The 19,577-nt window shown below is 37.6% G+C and overlaps 1 protein-coding gene across 1 annotated transcript in view; it reads left to right on the top strand.

Moving 5' to 3' along the window:
- CHD2 (chromodomain helicase DNA binding protein 2) overlaps positions 1 to 18,520 on the top strand; it is a 133,997-nt gene extending 115,477 nt beyond the window's left edge. The window contains exons 35-39 of the mRNA XM_044665431.1: positions 1,451 to 1,629; positions 5,027 to 5,126; positions 8,502 to 8,715; positions 15,271 to 15,517; positions 17,801 to 18,520. Of these exons, the coding sequence (XP_044521366.1) occupies positions 1,451 to 1,629; positions 5,027 to 5,126; positions 8,502 to 8,715; positions 15,271 to 15,517; positions 17,801 to 18,134 (1,074 nt within the window). The 3' untranslated portion in view covers positions 18,135 to 18,520. The remainder of the gene's footprint in view (positions 1 to 1,450; positions 1,630 to 5,026; positions 5,127 to 8,501; positions 8,716 to 15,270; positions 15,518 to 17,800) is intronic.
- The last annotated feature ends 1,057 nt before the right edge of the window (positions 18,521 to 19,577 follow it).

The following is a 19,577-nucleotide window of genomic DNA, read 5'->3' as shown; positions in this document are numbered from 1 at the left end:
AATATGTACTTAATTTAGTTTAATAGCAGACATTATTTAAACACCCTAAACCCTGCCCCTTTTAATTCTATTGGTAGGAAAATGAAGATCAAAGAAAGTTTATCTTCACCTAAATTTTTGCATTTCTTCGTAGGCATTTGATACTATGGATTTCATTACTGACTTCACTCTTGACTTTTGTGTTCTTTCATCTGTATGTTTCTGCTGCTGCTATTTTTTGTTCAATGTAGTTAAAATTTTGGGGGAAAAAAAAACTTGGTGGATGTACATGGGCAGTTTTTATCTAGTTTTTTTTTGTTTTTTTTTTGGTTTGTTTGTTTTAGTTTAGAAGCTTTATGATTAAAATTTCCAGACACCAGAAAAATACTTTATCAGCTGTATTCTCACCCTAAAGAGAAATTTGTTATTCTATATTTTACATTGTGCCTCAGAAATCAAAATCCCATTCTCAGACAACAGTTCTTTTGGCCACCCTTTTAAACATTCCTCTTTTAATATAATACTCCATGCCCTCTGTCCTCCCTACAAATAGTTGCATAATACTAATCATATATTCTGAGGTCCATTATGAGGGGAAGTGAATGAGTACCAGACACTCTACTAAGCATTTTACAAATATCTCATTTTTTTGTACCATTAATATACCTGTAATTTTCCCCTTTTCACCCTACTGAAATCTCAGTCATCCTTCAATACTTAGATCAGATGCTTCCCCTTCTATGAAGTCTTTCCTGGTTTCTGCTCCCTAGCCCCCAATTAAACTGATCTTTCTTTCCTTGAGCTTCATATAGTACTTAATATTTCTCTTATGCACCATCATGATCAATTTTATTTTTTAGTATAATTTTTCATGCATGCATATTACTTCTGTATCTTCCTCAGTGCCTAGCATAGTTTTTTTTTAACCCTTTTTTTTTCAAACCCTTAACTTCTGTGTATTGACTTATAGGTGGAAGAGTGGTAAGGGTAGGCAATGGGGGTCAAGTGACTTGCCCAGGGTCACACAGCTGGGAAATGTCTGAGGCCGGATTTGAACCTAAGACCTCCCATCTCTAGGCCTGGCTCTCAATCCACTGAGCTACCCAGCTGCCCCTTCTAGCATAGTATTTTTACACAAAAGTATGTGCATATAGAAATGCTTATAGATTGAATCTCTGTGACTTGAGGGTTCAGTGGTTATTTCTAATAGTCAATCAAATATTTATTTAGCAAATCAAATGCCTCTTTTGTTTCTTGGCTACAGAAGTATTTGACTTGATGAAAATTCAAAACATATCTCTTGTGCTTTCCATGCACCAGAGAACAGTGCTATTTAGGGAATATGCTTTTTTGTATCTTGCCCTAAATGTCTAGGCCCTTCTCAGTTGGGATCGTTGTGTATACAAAGCAAGGGAGTAGAAGATTTCAGTGTAAAAGTAAAAGTAATCTCTACTCTGTTGCTCTACCCCAGTGCAAAGAGAGGATGAGGCCAGTGAAAAAGGCTTTGAAGCAGCTGGATAAACCAGACAAGGGACTCACTGTGCAGGAACAGCTAGAGCACACCCGAAACTGCCTCCTGAAGATTGGAGACCGAATATCAGAGTGCCTTAAAGCCTACTCTGATCAGGAGCACATCAAACTGTGGAGGAGGTAACTGAACTTTGCTTTTAATTTGGCTGCTTTGACTGGCCAAAGTGATTTTTTTTTTTAATAGGAAAAATGTAAAATGGCAATAGAATTTATTTCCCCATTTATCTACATGTAGTGTCATTGAAGGCATAGCTGTCCTTTCAATCTGTTTTACTATTAATCTATGGGAGCAAGCCCTTTGAGGGGAGGGAAACTTTTTATGTTTGGAGACAATGAGATTGCTGATATTGACTTTAATTGTTTCTTCTAGAAATAGAGACCCAGATTCATAGGAGGGAGGGAGTCTTTAGGGCTGAGAGAGACCTTAGACTAGTTCAATGTAGTCCAATTCATATAGGATATATATATTTCATATTCAGATTTGGGATGGAAATTGACATTAGTTCTCTGTTATGTTATATCTCTTATTGCTATCTTTTTAAAAAAAAGTTGTCAGATGTAAAATTTCAGGTGAAATAACCAACACAAAGATGTATAAAATTGTACATTTCCTGAAGACAAGGACTGTATCGGGTTTATTTTTGTATCTTTCCTTATATATAGATCTATTTTTTGCACAGAAAGAGTACAGAACAAACATATGAATATTTATTGAGTTAGTGTGAGTTGCTTTCCATATTTACTTTTTAAACAAATTATTTCATAAAGACTTTTTTCATAAATTTAATATTTAAATAGGACTAGCTTGTATAATTATATCCATTTATATTTGAACCATTTTTGGAAGGGAAATGTAGATAGAGTTTTAAGTTAATGTCTACCAAAAGTCATTCCTGATATCCACTTAAGAATAGATTATTTCCCTTCTCCTAAGGCCATTATCATATGGTCTCTATGAACTAAACCAACTGTCATGTTTTTAAAATCTGATTTAATCTCAGTTTTTAAAAGACTGAAAATCTAAGTAGTTGCATAGACAGACACTAGCAGATTTCCTAATGTTCAAAATTTCTAATTGATAGATTAGTTAATTAGAATTTATTAAGTATCTATAGAGCAATAGAGACTTCGAATGTTGCGATAGAGAGTGCTGGTTTTAAAGTCAGAAAATAATTGGATTAAAATTACTTCTGGTACTTTTTAATTGTTTGACTATGGACAAATCATTTCACCTCTGTGAAATTGTTTCCCCATATGAAAAATGAGGATAATAGCTAAAATACTTACCTAACAGGATTGTTAAGAGGATGAGAGACTGTATATACTGTACCTTACAAATGGTATCGCCCTCTATTAACATTAGCCCTTGTCATTCCTATTATTAATTAGAAGCTCAATATAGAAATATGGCAGATCATGAAGAAATAGACAACACAATTCCTTCCCTCAAGAAGCTTACTATGTTAATGAAGTTAAAAAGAGTAGTGTTTATAAAACAACTGGAGAACAATAAAGAAGAGAACTCACAGGTGCTAAATGGAGGGGGATAGATTATAAGTGAAGTAGGTGTTCAAAGAGAACGGAAATCACTGGGCTCTGGAATAATCAGAAATGGCTTCTTGAGAGTAGATAGGATTTCATCTGGACTTTGAAGAAGGATGAGTTGGATTTCTTTATATAGAAAAGGGAAGGCATTCCAAGCTAGAAGCAACAATGAGCATTAGGGTAATACTGGTAGATCAGAGCAAAAGGATTTTTTTTCTAGATGTAGGTAAAGAATAAAGTTGAATTGGTAGGCTAGAGCCATATTATGGCTGATGAACTAAATTTAATAAATGTTTATCCAGTGCCCATTATGTGCAGCACACTGCTAAGTACTGGAATTACAAAGATAAAAATAAAATAGTCTCTTTCCTCAGGGAGCTTTTATTCTATTGTGGAATACAACTTGTACAAAGAAAAGTTTATACAAAGTAGTTAAATAGGGAGAGAACACTAACAGCTGGGGGTGGGGGGGTGATTAGGAAGGTCTTCCTATAGGAAATGGCATTTGAGTTGTGCTTTGAAAGAAAGTTAGGATTCTGTAATGTAGAAGTGAGGTGGGAGTGGAGTGAATTCCAGGCATAGGAAACCATTTGTGCAAAGAGATGGAAGTAGATGATGAAATATGTATGGGGAATAGCTCAAACAGTGACTGGAATGGAGAATATAGGAAGTGGAAGGAACAGTAAATAAGAGTGAAGCTGTACTGTGGAAGGCTTTAAATGCTGAGCTGAGGATTTCATAGTTTGTCCTAGAAACAATAGGAAGCCATAAAAAATAATCTAAGTAGGAGATAAAGATGATTAGATTCATGTTTTAAGAAAATCAATTTGGCATCTGGTTGGAGAATAGTTTGAGTGGATAGAGTCTGGAAACAAGGTAGAGTACAATTAAGTGGCTAAATGGAAGTCCAAATGAGCAACATAGCTGTGTGTCAAGAAGAGAACACATGCGAGAAATGTTATGGGATTAGGATCAACAACAGATTGAAATAGGAGTCGAGCAAGAGGGAAAGAGTGACTTTCAAAGCTCATGAATGGAAATTAGTGGAACCCTTTAAAAGAAAAGAAGTTTAGAGGAGGGTGCATTTAAAGAGAAATCTAATGAATTATGGATTTGTTGAGTTTAAGATGCCTATGGAACAATCCAAAGGTCCTTAACAGCCAGGTAGAGAAGCTTAAACTTGATATAATTAAAGGTGTCAAAGGTAGGGGAGTGAAGAAGATGAGTACCAGGGAGATTTCTTCTTCCAGGATACTCTTCAAACTCCTGCCTCAAAGTTCTTTTAAAAAAAACAACAAAAAAGCCCCTTTTTCATCATGTTATTGCAATTATCCACACATGAATTCATAGTAGATTCTGGATGATCATGATAGCGGTTGGGCATTGAGACTCATTTCTCAAAAGAAGAAACTAGTATAAAAGTGGTGATGTTTTGGTGGATATAGGAGATGGAAGAAAGGAATAATCAGAAATGACTGTCTATTCTAGGATGTAGAGGAGGCAGAAAGCATAGGAAAAGTATTTTAAGTAATTTAGTTAATTTAGTTCTGTAGGGAGAAAGAACCTGATTTTAGCTATTTTTGTGAATGGTGTAAAAGCCTTTCTTTTATAAAACCTTAAGGTACTTGATAGACATTTGCCACATTTGTCTCTGAGGCAGGTAGGGCTAAAGCCCCTTTTTTTTTTTCAGATAGGGAAATTGAAACCCAGGAAATATTGTGATTTGTTCAAGGTAACCGTCAGATTGATAGGAATAAATACCAAGTCTTTTGACCTCCCAGTCCAACTCTGTCAATAATAGTATGTAAAGTTTAAATTACTCATATAGAACCTGGAGGAATATTTCTATTACAGTGTGTACCAGTAGATTACACAACTCAAAAACTCAGTGGTATGCTATTTTTATGGGAGTAAGGAGCAAGAAGAGTAAAAGCTAATGTTTATTTTGATAATTCTGTTACTGTTCTTTTAGGAACCTGTGGATTTTTGTATCCAAGTTTACAGAATTTGATGCTCGGAAACTACACAAATTATACAAAATGGCTCATAAGAAAAGATCTCAGGAGGAGGAGGTAAAATCCTAATTTAATCTTAATCTAAAGAAACAAAAAGCCTATTGCAAGATTCCTTGATTTGTTTCTCCCTGGGAAAATCATACTGTGTTTAAAGTAATATATTGCTCATATCTTTCATTCTACTTATGGAATCTGCAACATAAATATTATTAGCAATGTTGGTCTAATTGTTTTTGTTGTTCAGTTGTTTTGGACTCTTTGTGACCTCTTGGGATTTTCTTGGCATAGGTATTAAAGTGGTTTGCTATTTCTTTCTCCAGCTCATTTTACAGATGATGAAACTGAAACAAACAGGATTAAGTGACTTGCCTAGGGGAATTGAACTCAGATCTTCCTTATGCCAGGCCTGGTTCTCTATCCACTGTGCTCTCAGCTAATCCCATTGGTCCAATGCAAGGTGTCAAATGCATAAAACCCCAAACAATCTGAAATCTCTGAGAAGTGGATTGCACTTCTTTAGTAATTTATTCTGAAATAATTAAGCAGTCCCCTCTTCTTACATATGTGGTGTGTGTATGCACAGTGCCTCGCACAAAGGTAGATTTAATTCTTGTTGGCTTTACTTTTCTTTATTTTTCCTTTTTTTTTTTTTTTTAAAACCCTTACCTTCTGTCTTGGAGTCAATACTGAGTATTGGCTCCAAGGAAGAAGAGTGGTAAACGTAGGCAAGGTGGGTCAAGTGACTTGCCTAAGGTCACACAGCTGGGAAGTATCTGAGGCCAGATTTGAATCCAGGACTTCCAATCTCTAGACCTGGCTCTCAATCCACTGAGCTACCCAGCTGCCCCCTTGGCTTTACTTTTCTAACAAACAAGAATCTAGTGATATTAAGTTTGGCACAGTGATATTTGTGACCTGAGAGAGTCTAAAAAGGATAAAGCCTAAATATGTGACCAGGAGAATGTACTTCCTGTTTTTCTCTGGGACACACTCAGTTCCTTTTCTACTTGTGCATGGGGTATCTATTACTCCTTTATTTTTTAGATTTATTTAAACTCTACCTTCTGTCTTATATCAATTCTAAGACAGAAGAGCAGCAAAGATTAGGTAAATGGAGTAAAGTGACTTTGCAAAAAAAAAAAAAACAGCTAGAATTTGTCCCCCAGGACCTCCTGACTCCAGACCTGGCACTCTATCCATTGTGCTAACTAGTTGCCTCTACTCCCTTACTTAGGAGACAACATATGTGGGGATGTGTGAAGAAGATTCTTCTCTTTTGCCTTTCTGGCAGTGGAGAAAATTAAAATTGAGTTTGAATAATTGCTTCAGCAAAAGGTGTGTTCCTTGGAGAAACATACCTATTTTGTAGATAAGTGGATGAAGCCCAAGTTGGGAGAACCGTTTAGTCAAGTCAACTCAAAGAAAGCATTATCACTTAGCACTGAATGAGATGTTATAATGGGAAATTTATTTTTTTCCCTCAAGTAATTTACAGTTTGATCTATGAAATACTGAAAAACAAATATTACCAAATATTACCTTTTGCAGTACAATTAAATATTATGAAGTTTTTTAAAAAAGGAAAACTCATAGTAAACTAGAGTTGTCAAAGGAAAGCTTCTTAGAAGGAGTAGGACTTTTAAAAAACAGAAGATTTGGATTATGACTTTGGATTATCATATTTAGAACTAGAAGAAATCTTAGAGATTATTCAGTAAAGCCTCTTCCTCCTACATATGAGGAGAAAAGGAAGAAAGAAGTAAAGGGAATTGTCTATAGTCACAAAAAAGTAAGTAGCAGAGCTGGGATTCAAACCCAGGTTTTCTGCTACAAATCCATTGCCTTTCCAAACCAACTGCAATATTAATATACTTTGAAAAAGGGAGGATTTTAGTAATACAGGTATCAAAAGTAAACAAAATAAAGAAAGCTATGAACTCATTATAATAAATACTCATCAATTCTTTATCCTTTAAAGTTCACTTTGATAACACCAAAAGTGGATAAAAACAGGTCAGTTAGTACCTGTTACATAGATGGTCTCTTTATTCTGCTTAGCTTAATAGGGATAATAGTCCTTACAATTTTAAATGGCTTGTAATGGTTTTTCTCCAGCTTCTGCAACCTTTTCGGCGTGAGAGCCATAAACACCACTTTTTTAAAAATGTAATTTCATGAGAGCCGTACAATATTATAACACTGAATACAAGTAAATATGTGCATTTTATGTAAGAACAACACTTTTAAAGTACAATAAGTCTCTGAACTGATATAACTGCAAACATACATATAAAACTCCTTTACACTAAGAAAATTGCTGAAATAAAGAGAGAAAAATTCAGGGAAGAATACTTTTTCCTCTCGCTCTCTCAAGTCAGGCAACAGGAGAAGAAAAAGCTGCCGGCCTGCTGGTTAAGCCATTTGGCCACATAAATTAAGTAGGAGATCAGGAGATTACAGAAAATAACATGACTTGTGTGCAGGCATTAGTAAGTAGTAGAGGAGGAGGGTACTTTTTCATGGAAAACTGGCCAGGACACATCACACACATTTCCTGGTACAGGTGTTTATCAGTGCTGCCTACTCAATCATTCTGTATTAAATGAAACAACTACTGGGGAGAAATGCTTCTCACTAATGAAGCATATGTAAAGATGTAATCTGACTCTAGTTCCCCTTTAAGAGCAGGTAGAAAAGTTAAAAACAATAACAATCCCACAAATAGGGAGTGCAGACCCCATGAATGCACTGAGATAAAGCCATGTAAATCAGAGGCAGAGGGGTAGAGAATGTAGACAAAAGTGATCAATCACTATACAGAACCCCAAGATGTCAGTAAAGGTGTGGAAAGAGTAAAAAGAGGGCAGAAGGAGGAACACACAGCACACCTACCAAGCCGAACTAAAGACCAGGATTTGTCTCACATGGCAATATCAATGAGAGAGCCTTCTATCTTAGAAGATAGTCGTGGTACCAAAAGGATCACGTGATGTATCACGTGACACATGATGTCATGCGTAAACTGTTAGTTACTGTGCCTCGGTTGACTTTATGGCTCCTGCAGAAAGAGCCATATCTGGCCCTCAAAAGAGCCAGATATGGCGCGAAAGCCATACATTGCTGACCCCTGTTCCATAAGTTACATGACCATACCTAAATGTAGGAATTCAAAGACTTTTCTCTTTGGGGTTATAGCAGATAGAAACCACTGGAAGTGTCCTTGCAGATCAGAATTATGATGACAGTTATACCATTATTAGAATAGCAGGTCAGACTTGAAATGAAATATGGGGGGTTTATACATGCTTTATAAAACCACAGTGTATAGATTACTGCAAGGCAGGGTATGGTAATAAGTGAGCAAAATTCATTTACCCAGTGGAGTTGTCCATATCTTAATTTTTGAAGGTTTTCTGTTTTATACCCTTTCAGGAGCAAAAGAAGAAAGATGATATGTCTGGAAGTAAAAAACCATTTCGTCCAGAACCTTCAGGCTCAAGCCGAGATTCTTTGATGTCTCAATCTCATACGCCTCACAACCTTCACTCTCAGAAGCTGCATTTGCCTCCTGCCCATGGACCACAGATGCATGGGCACCAGCGAGATAACTATGGTCACCCCAACAAGAGACATTTCAGTAATGCAGGTAGGTCCTTCAATGTAGTTTTTAGATGAGATCCCAATTTAAGAATTATTTACATTCTTTTATGCCAGTAACTGAATCTTGGCTATACATCCTTCTTGAGTGCTTGAAAAGTATTCCCTTAAAAACTTTTCATAAGAATTTGATCCAGGTGGCTAGATATAGATAGAGTGTTTCCCTGTACTAAGGTGGTATCATTCTTCATGTACAAGTTTCATGGTGGCATGCTAGGTATGGAGGCTGAAAATACAAAAACCAAATAGTTCCTACCACCAAGGAGCTTCCTGAGGGAATAGAGGTATGTACTTAAGTCAAACAAAGTCTTTAAAAAATGTAAAGTAATTTCAACTAAGATTCAGAGCTAATAACTGAGGAGATCAGAAAAAGCCTCATGTAGGAGTTGTGAGCTAAACGGAGTTACTTGATACGGAGTTGAAGAGGAAGTATATTACAGACATAAGGTGGGGCTTGGGATGGGTTTGTGCAAAAGGAAAAGGTGATATGTGTTATATTGAATCTCTGGGAGCTTGAAGATCACCTTTGATTGACAAATAAGTCAGTTGGATGGAATGTTCCCAGGGAAGTCATGCGAAAGGCAGGAGGAGGGCAGTTGAGAATCCTGAGAAGGGATTCTGGGTCTTTGACCTGTGCTGAGGCTGGAGATTGGTGGATCCTGGTCTTGGAGTGAGAGGGTGCAAACATCTCTTTGCAAACTCTTCCTGTACTTGAGATACCGTTCCAACCTGTACCTGACAACCACCTTGGTGTCTACTGCCCCTAGATATTAGGAGTTTCATCATCTAGATATCTAGGTTTCCCAGGGCCCGGGAGGGATCCGGGAAGTGGGCAGGAGACGAAGAAGAGGGTGGAAAGGGTGGAAATAACTCAACTTTAAGGCTGAAGATCTATTGAAGAAGAAGTCAAAGATATCCCAGCAGTTTACCTACTCTGGTTTAGTCCTGGCCAGGCTGAACCAGAGGGAAGCTACATTGATTCTTCATCTTCCAGCAGTTGAGATTTCATTAGTAACCATTAGAATAGAGTCTCCTATACCACAGTCCTTTACCCTTATCCTACTTGTTCAATATAAAGTTTAAAGTACCTTCCTAAAGCAGTTTCCAAGCTTGTTTTGGGAAGGGAGAAATCGCAGTCAGAATACAAGCGTTATCCTAGCTAAAGAGCCCAAATCAACATATCATATGTCATATGCAAGAGAGTTGGAACAGTCTAATTTGACTAGTACAAAGAGTGAACAAAGGGAGTAAAGATGGAAAGGTAAATGTGAACCAGATTATGGAGGACATTGTTTTTATTTTTTTCACAAAAAGAGGATTGTATATGAAATCATGAATCTTTCATACTGCTTTTGTGTGTGTGTGTGTGTATGTGTGTGTGTATTTTTTTCCCTTCTGCTCATTTAAAAAAAATGTTCCAGTGAACCCCCATACATACACCTTTTTTTTGCATTGCTGTTGCTACTATCTTTTCTATCTTATTTTCTTCCCTCCAAAAATTGAGTGGGAAAAATCTCCTGTAACAAATAATCATTAGTCAGGCAAAACATATCCACACAGTGACCCATCTGAGAATATATATAGCTTCCCATATTTTGAATCATTTCATTACTTCTTTGTCAGGAGGTGGGTAACATGCTTCAACATAGGTCTTTTGGATATAGGTTGGCCATTGCATTTATTGGAGTTCTTAAATCCTTCAAAACTGTTAGTTCTTGGATCAAAGTTCTTTCTTTTTAACTTTCCTTACAAGATGTGGAAGTTTATTTTGCATACAGCTATTCCCTTCTCAGTATTACCTGCTCTCTTAACCCCTTGCATCCTATTTCCAGTAGTTTCCCTGTTGAGTTTGATTTATTTCTGCATCTCTGTGTATGTATGTGAAAGTCTCTTTGTTTCAGAGAAGAGTGATGTTCATCTGATACCCCTTCCCCTGACTTCTCCAGTGTTTGTATACTCTTCTTTTCCTCACACACTCCAGTCAGTTAAGAGAATTAGCCAGTTTCACTCCTCCACTTCTTTCTATACTTGTGTGTTCTTTTTACCCCACCTTCTTTTTCATCTCTTAGTCCTCAGAACAGAACCAATCTCTATCTCTTCCCCCAAGTCATCTATTTTTCTTTTTTGACTTATGGGATCTTTTAATGCCAAGGGTAGAATTTTGTACCTTACCCTGAGGCAATAGGAAGCCACTTAAGATTGATTTTGGCTAGTGATATGATCAGATCAATGTTTTAGGTATAGTAATTCTGCAACTGTGTTGTGGATAGATTGGAGTGGGGATCAATTAGAGGTAAGACGACCAGTTGGTAATAGTCCAGGCGTTGAAAGCTTTTATCTGTGTAAGTCAGTTAACATGCCCTCTTCAAAAATGAAGGATGAACAACATTCTAGGCTATGAGCTAAATAGTGAGGATGCAAAAAGTGGCAGAAAGACAGTCCCTGCCCTCAAAGAGTTCACAATTTAAAGGGGAAGTCAACAAGCAAACAAATACAAACTATATACACGATAGATAGGAAATAGTTAAACAAGAGAATTCACTAGATTAGGAGGGGTTGGAAAAGTATTCTTGTAGAAGATAGGACTTTAGTTGGAACTTCAAGGATGCCAGCGAACCCAGGACAGGAGAGATGAAGAGGGAGAGTGTTCCAGGCATGGGGGACTACCAGAAAAAAATTCCCTGAGTTGAGAGATGGAATTTCTTGTTCATGGTACAGGAAGGCCAATGCCACTGGATTGAAGAATACATGGAAAGGAGCCACTGGACTGAAGAATACATGGAAAGTATGGGAAGACTGGAAAGGCAGGAATAGGGAGAGCTAGGTTAAGTCAGACTTTGAACACTGTAGGAGGATTTTGTATTTGAGCCTGGAGAGAAAAGGAGAGCTTTGAAAGCTATAGAGCTAGAATAGACAACATTCTATGAGTTACTGGACAATATTGGTTGGGGGAGGGGAGGAGGAAAGAGTCTAGGGCCATGTTGGTGAAGGCATGGCACATGTGCCCTGGTGTGCCAGAGAGAGTTGCTCCCCTCTCCTCCACCTTACCTGAGGACATTCTTTGCATGTCCCACCCCCCTATCCAGCTGCCCAATGCGAGCACTTCCTCCCTCCCTTGTCTGGGGTAATGTGGGGAGGCTCATAGGCAACTTAAAGGTATAGTTTGGTCCTGTGATCTCTAAAAGGTTCACCAATGCTGGTCTAGGGTGACTGCAAGGTGACTAACTTGGGTGATTAGAAGGCTGGTGTCAAAAAAAGAAAGAGGGAATGTTAGGGGACATATTGAATATGACATGCTAATAGGTTATTCAGCTAGAGATATTTAGAAGGCAGTTAATAAAATACAACCCTGAAATTCAGGAGAGAAATTATTGCTGGGTATATAGATTTGAAAATCAACTACTTAGAGAAAATAATGGTCCCTATGGAGTTGATGTGGTCAGCAAAGGAGAGAGCATAGACAAGATAGAGAATAGGGACCAGGACCAGCCTTGGAAGACCTTCAGACTTAAAGAACAGGAAGATGGTGATTATTTAGTATATTGATGTAGCACTCAAGTCAGGAAGATTACTAGGGTAATAGAGTTCAAAAGGAGAAAGTGGTTATTCAACTTCTAGGTTAAATTTTTGGATATTTTTAGACCTATAATAACTTTTTATAATTGTGGGTATTGCCTTCTGTTTATGCATCTTTCCATCTTTAATTCCTTAATTGAGACTTTGCCAGGGCCATTGCTGCACTCCTAGATGGGGCGGTAGGCTCTGCTGGGTCTCTACCTGGATCACCTTAGTTTCTGCACTGACCTTCATCTTCATAATTGTCTTTGTGTCAAGTGTTTTGTCCTTTCTTAGGGGTCTGAGTCTGTCCAGGATCTTTGATTTTTCAGACACTGATTCTTCAGGATCAGCTAGTTTGGCTCAGAATAGATGAGGTAACAATTAATTCATAGATGTGCAGTGAATCTAGTTTGCACAGTTTTGGGACCCTCTTCAGGAACTTGAGGGAAGAGGAAAAAAAATTTGAAGCAGCCACTGGAATGTGCATTAGAGTCATTTCTGAAAGATTTTCTGAAAGATTTCTGAAAGACTTGTCATTCAGTAGGACTAAGAAGCATTAGATTCCAGGGTGGCCTATATACTGTGTGTTTGAACTAGTTGCTGTAGGGGCAAGACTAAAAGAGAGATTAGAGTAGGGGGAATGAACTTAGAGAGTAAGGAACATGGGTGGAATACCTGGAAGTAAAGGTGTGAGTGAAAAAGAGGTTTAGGAGGGAAAGGGAACAGGAAGAGATGGGAAGAAAAAGCTAAGGTAATTTCAGAGTACTGAATAATAGAGGTAGAATACTTTGGAGGCAATCATCAGATTGCATTATTGCCTTATACATATTACTGCTTTCCTCTGAGTGGTTAACTCTGAGGAAGGTTAGAAGAGTTGTTTTTTTTTTTTTTAACCCTTGTACTTCGGTGTATTGTCTCTTAGGTGGAAGAGTGGTAAGGGTGGGCAATGGGGGTCAAGTGACTTGCCCAGGGTCACACAGCTGGGAAGTGGCTGAGGCCGGGTTTGAACCTAGGACCTCCTGTCTCTAGGCCTGACTCTCACTCCACTGAGCTACCCACCTGCCCCCAGGTTAGAATAGTTTTGAAAGAAGTAAAGCTGGTTTTTGTTCATCCTCATGTAACCTGGTTAGAGAAGTTAGTTAAATACAATGCAAAATACTTTATTTTTAGTTAAAGCAGAGGCCAGTAATTATAGGTTTTTGAGTATCAGATAAATGTGTTTGGCACATAACCAGCTAGCACTGTTCCAAGTACTTTACAAATATTATCTCATTTGATCCCCATTTTACAGTTAAGGAACTGAAGCAAACAGACTTGCCTCAGGTCACACAGCTGTTAAGTGTCTAAGACTAGATATCAACCAAGGTCTGACTCCCAACCCAGCACTCTTTCCATTGTCTACCTACCTGCATGATATAAGTCATAAGTATAGCTTTGCCAGGCTTATATCCCTTTTTTTAAAAATTTAAACCGCTAATTAATTAATTAATTAATTTAGAGCATTTTCTCATGGTTATAGGATTCATTTTCTATCCCTCCCCTGTTCCCACCCCCTCTGATAGCCAACACACAATTCCACTGGGTTTTACATGTGCCATTGATCAAGACCTATTTACATATTATTGATATTTGCACTAAGGTGCTCATTTTGAGTCAATGTCCTTAATTATATCCCCATCCTCCAATGTGATCAGGCAGTTGTTTTTCTTGTGTGTTTCTACTCCCACAGTTCTTCCTCTGAATGTGGATAGTGTTCTTTCTCATATGTCCCTCATAGTTGTCCTGGATCATTGCATTGTTACTAGTAGAGAAGTCCATTACATTCGATTTTACCACAGTGTGTCTGTCTCTGTGTATAATGTTCTCCTTTTCCAGGCTTATTTCTTAGTAAAATTATATTTCTTTTTTTAATATGTGTCAATTTAAGAAAAAAATAATTTTATTCTTGGATTTGTCATGATACAGAGTGACTTTATTTAGAACAATGGATTGTACCATTAAAGCTATATTTCTCGACTTACTCTTGAGTTCATATCCAGAAATCCTTTGCCAGAATAGAGGTTAGAAGATAAGTTATTTAGCATCTAAGGATTAACATAAGGAGTGCTTCTATGAATTGAATTAAAATTTCTATAAATCATTTTGTAATCAATAACCATAAAAGGAAAATGTGCTTGTACAGACATGGAATTTTTTTTTAACTCTCACCTTTTGTCTTAGAATTGATAACTAAGTATTAGTTCCAAGGGAGAAGAGTGGTAACAGCTAGGCAATTGGGTTTTAGTGACTTGCCTAGGGTCACACAACTAGGAAGTGTCTGAGGCCAATTTGAACCTAGGACTTCCTACCTCCAGGTTCAGTTCTCTATCCACTGAGCCACCTAGCTGCCTCTGAAATAATTCTTGGAAATTGTTTCTTATAGTCCCCAAAAAGTTTCAGTATCACAAAACCAATAGGGGGAAAAAACTTTCATTTCCATACAAAGTTAACAAGAAGAAGAAAAAGCTATTGTGGGTTAGATTTCTAAAATCTTACAGACTTTTTTTAGTTTCTATTATTTAGTCCAGAGGCATAAAAGTCTTTGTTCATTAAGATTCTCAATTATAAGTAGCAAAATTCACAAAAATAACTGAATAATACCACCCAAATACATCATGATTTCCTTTGAATCAAGACATAAGTGAAATGACATTTCACCACTCTTTCCATAATCTCAAGATAGGTAGATAAATAAAATGAAGCAGAAACTGTTCCTAAGGTTAGAGAGTGTGAGGTCTTAGGCTTACTTCAGTATTATTTTTAAAACTCTGGGAAGAGGAATTTAAGACAGATATAGTTGCTCTGTAAATAACAAATAGAGAGTTCTAAGAAGAGTAGACTTAATATTATTCATGTGGAATATGCCAGAACTTTGCTTTGGACAAAGACAAAGGCAGACCAATCATTACTTGCCATTGTCACCAAATTGGTATTATTTTCCCTATAGACCGAGGAGACTGGCAAAGAGAGAGAAAATTCAATTATGGTGGCAACAGCAACCAGCTCTGGGGTGGAGATCGGCATCATCAGTATGAGCAGCACTGGTATAAGGATCACCACTATGGGGACAGGCGCTCTCATGGTGAACCTCATCGTTCTGGTAATTACCGTCCAAACAACCTGTCACGCAAGAGGCCATATGACCCGTATAGCAGTGATCGAGACCATCGGGGACACAGAGATTATTATGACAGGTATTGAGGGAATATAAGTTTGCATTTAATAAGGGCAAAAAACTGAGGGGAGATTATTTTTCTATACTTAAAATTCAATGTGTATAATATGAGAATGTTAAAATTATTTTTATTGGTGCATTTACCAAGCTGTGAGTTCATTATATAAATGTAAAAAATGCTTTTCTAAGTCTAGGTATCTGAACTAGAAAGTACTTTAATGATCAGAATCTATTGTTATAGCTAGAATGCACTAGGAATATAGAAATTTTGTAAGCCCCTAGACTTTATATTTAAGAGAAGAGATGATCATCAAAAAAAAAAAGTAAAGAATAGTAGCCTCTTACAAATGCCAGGTAAGTGGTACAGGGAGATACCAGATGACTAGATACAGTAGTCATCAGAGATAGATGTATCAGGTAAGATACGTTATTTAGAACTTTGAAGGAAGTATGGCTGGTGAACTTTAGGGCTATGAAAGATTCTATCTGAGTAACTTTTTTTCTTGTTATTTAAGGTTTTTAAAAATGTCACTTGTTTTTATATCACAGTCATTTTCATATAGTATGTTCTATCCCTCCCCCTTCCCTCATGACAAAAGGGAAAAAAAAAGTATTTAAGCAAACCTACTTGACACCCCTGACCAAAGTCTTAACTTTTTCTACCTCCATAGTCCCTTCACTGCTCTAACAGAAGTCAATTGCTGAATTGCCTCACATCTTCTCTGGAGTGAAGATATCATAATTATCTGTTGCTCACTTTCATTAATTTATTCTTTTCAACATAGATGTAGTTCCTCTGTATATTGTTTTCCATTTTCTCTATATTAATTCATACCAGTGTTATCACATTTCTCCAAATTCTTTGTACCTTTTGATTCTTACAGAATTATAATATTTCATTTCATATATGTTCCACATTCCAATTTATTTAGCCATTTCTTAATTGATGGGTGCTCAACTTTTTTCTTTTTGCTGACATAAAAAAAGCTGCTATATTGATATATGTGAGTCCTTTTTAACCCCCCTTCTCCTCCCCTTTTCTTTCGGTTTTTGATCTCCTTGAGAGAATGTGTCCAGTAATGGAATCTCTAGGGTCAAAGGGTTTTTCAATTTTGGTAAGTTGGGGGTGGGGGAGGGATTCCCAATTATTTCCCAGATTTGTTGATCCAATTCAAAGCCCACCAACAGTATATTAGTTTAGGTTATTATTTTTGAATTGTCCCAGCTTTATGATAATAGCCTTAACACAAAGGAATGCAAAGTAAGGACCATAGGCTACTAAAACAGGACAGTTTTTTTTTCCTTAGAGGAAAAAGGGAATAAACCTGTAAGTTCAAATTTTATTGGAATTTATGCAAATATGTAGTTACTAATTCTTTTGTTTCTATCCCTATCATATAGTGGTCCATAGAACAAGTTCTACTACCTGAAAAGCAGCAGATTGTAAAGAACATAATGTTCTTTTTTGATCAGTAGTGGAAAAAGACAGCAAAATTTGGCATGCTATGTTCTAGCTATCTATCCCCATCAGGGTTCTCAGACTGTATTATAGAGGATTGGACTAGGTGATCTCTGGGTCCATTCTGACTCTTATTGTCTATGGTTCTATATGGCTCTTAAGACCACAAAGCTTGTTTAGGTAAAAGAATAGAATCATAAAGTGTTAGAGCTGGAAAGACCTTGGGTATATCTAATCCTACTCCATTTTATAGGTGAGGGAATTGTGGGCTGAGCCAAGGTCTTCTAATTCCAAGGCAGTTCTCTCTGTCATGAGCTCTCCAGCTGCTTCCTGCCCACCTTTAAATCTTATCATGCCAAAATAAAATAAGACTGATTTGATTTCACAGAGTTAGTGGGGTTTTAGACTTCTGAATTTGTGAACAAATTAGTGATAAGAAAGCTGGTCCCTATTTGGCTTGCTGTTCCTTCCTCCCTCTCTTCCTCCCTTCCTCTCTTTCTTTTTTCTCCTTACCTTCAATCAGAATTAGAATCAGTACTGGGTATTGGTTTCAAGGCAGAAGAGTTGTAAAGGCTAGGCAGTGGGGGATAGATAACTTGCCCAGGGTTGCACAGCTAGGACACACCTTTCTTTCCCTGGCCAGTTTGTTTCAAAGTAGCACTGCTTTTACAAATTCTGAAAGGTGCTTTTTTTGTACCTGTGGCAGTCAGTGGTATGTAACTACAGAATTGTTCTTGAATGTGAGATTGCATATAGAGAGGAGTGAGGGGATAGATGAAGGGATGGTCAAGCCTGACTACCTGTTTCTCCTTGGTTCTAACATTGTTGGGTCTTGATTTGCAGACATCATCATGACTCAAAACGACGAAGATCTGATGAGTTCAGGCCTCAAAATTACCACCAGCAAGATTTCCGGAGAATGTCTGATCATCGTCCCCCTATGGGTTACCATGGCCAGGGACCTTCAGACCATTACCGATCTTTCCACACAGACAAATCGGGAGACTACAAACAGCCACTACCCCCTCCACACCCTGTAGTAACAGACCCTCGATCACCACCATCTCAGAAATCTCCTCATGATTCAAAGTCCCCCTTGGATCACAGATCTCCCCTAGATAGGTCACTAGAACAAAAAAACAACCCAGATTATAACTGGAATGTTCGGAAAACATAAATCCAAGGTCAAAAAGGAGGAGAACAAGAGTGAGCAAGCATCTGATGATTTTTGGTCTGATCCAAAAGGGAACCAGTTATCAAAATGAGTAACTGGAGACTCCGAACATGCTGCTGCTGCCACCTCACTGGCTGAAGGAGGACTTCAGGGAGTGGGGAGGGCTTCTCCTACATGTTAGTTCTGGTCAAGATTTGATTTTGGTTACCACCCTTACACTCCTGCCATAGTTTCCATTTTCATTCTATTTCCAGTCCTTCCATGCTGCCAGAAGGAAAGAGGTGTCATTTTTGTCTCTGGGCTTTTGTGGGGTTATTACCCTTCATTTAAGGAAGAACAAGAATTGGTTGGATTTGTAACTGTTTTTTTTTCTTCCCTTTTTTGGTTGTTGTTTTTTACAACTAGGTGCAGTATTTCCTTACTCTGATTTGGTCAGGGGAGGGAATGAATGATTGCTGCTTAGGAATTAATGAACAGTGCTTGATTTGATTCACTATTATATGATGGATGCTGCTGATGGGGAAAAAACAAGTCTGATTTCATTCTGGCATGATAGTATTTGAAGGTGAGCAGATGAGCCCTTCAGATGACTAAATGAGCTCTCAACATGTCCTTAGAAGAAATGTAGGAGCAATAGATTTAGGTATCGCCCACCCAGGAAGGGAGGGTAAGAACTGAGGGTAGTGACGCTGGTACAGCTCTCTCTATCCATTCTACACTAATTTTCCCACATTGTCTTTGTACATTTCAAAGGTTTGGTTTCCTGTAGTCTTATTGTTTACCTCCAGCATGGGGAAAACTGACTACTGTGACTGAACTTCAGTGCTGTGACATTGGAATTAACTTGGATTTTATTTTTTGAAGGGGGGAGGGAGGTAAAAGAGGGAAGGCAAAGGACAGAAATCTTGAATCCCTAATGAGGTATCTGTGATTCACCCAGTAAAATGGCTCACTGAACATTTGGTGCTAGCTAGCATATGAGGCTGGGCTGTAGATTCTGAATGGGCTTCACATTGTGAGGTACTTAGCAGTGCTAATAAATAAGAGAGGCTTTCAGTATTTTAATAGTCTGACATCTGTATTTAGATTTTGATTCCTTTTGCACATATTAAAAGAGGTGGAACTCACGAAGAATCATATCTACTAATAACCAGCTGGTCAGATAAAGACAAGGGTTAGCTGCAGGCTGGCTTGAGATCATTGCAGTTGTGTTTTAGTTGCATTCAGGATAATAGCAGAAGATACCCATTGGGATTTATAGCCAATAAAGAAGGCATTTGGAAAAAAGGAACCACATAAGTTTAATTCAGAAAGTTGAGTTGAATCACAATGGCAAGAGGAGGGGATAGTTGATGTGGTAGAGGGACAAAATGTTATGCCCACCTTGGAAAGGCTAGGGCAATCATTTTTATTCATTTTAAGCCCTAGTTCATCAGTATTCTTAAA

The sequence above is a fragment of the Gracilinanus agilis genome, chromosome 2 (genome assembly GCF_016433145.1).
Source record: "Gracilinanus agilis isolate LMUSP501 chromosome 2, AgileGrace, whole genome shotgun sequence".
Lineage (NCBI taxonomy): Eukaryota > Metazoa > Chordata > Mammalia > Didelphimorphia > Didelphidae > Gracilinanus > Gracilinanus agilis.
The sequence above is the reverse complement of the archived record's forward strand: the minus strand, read 5'-3'. Positions and strand labels throughout refer to the sequence as shown.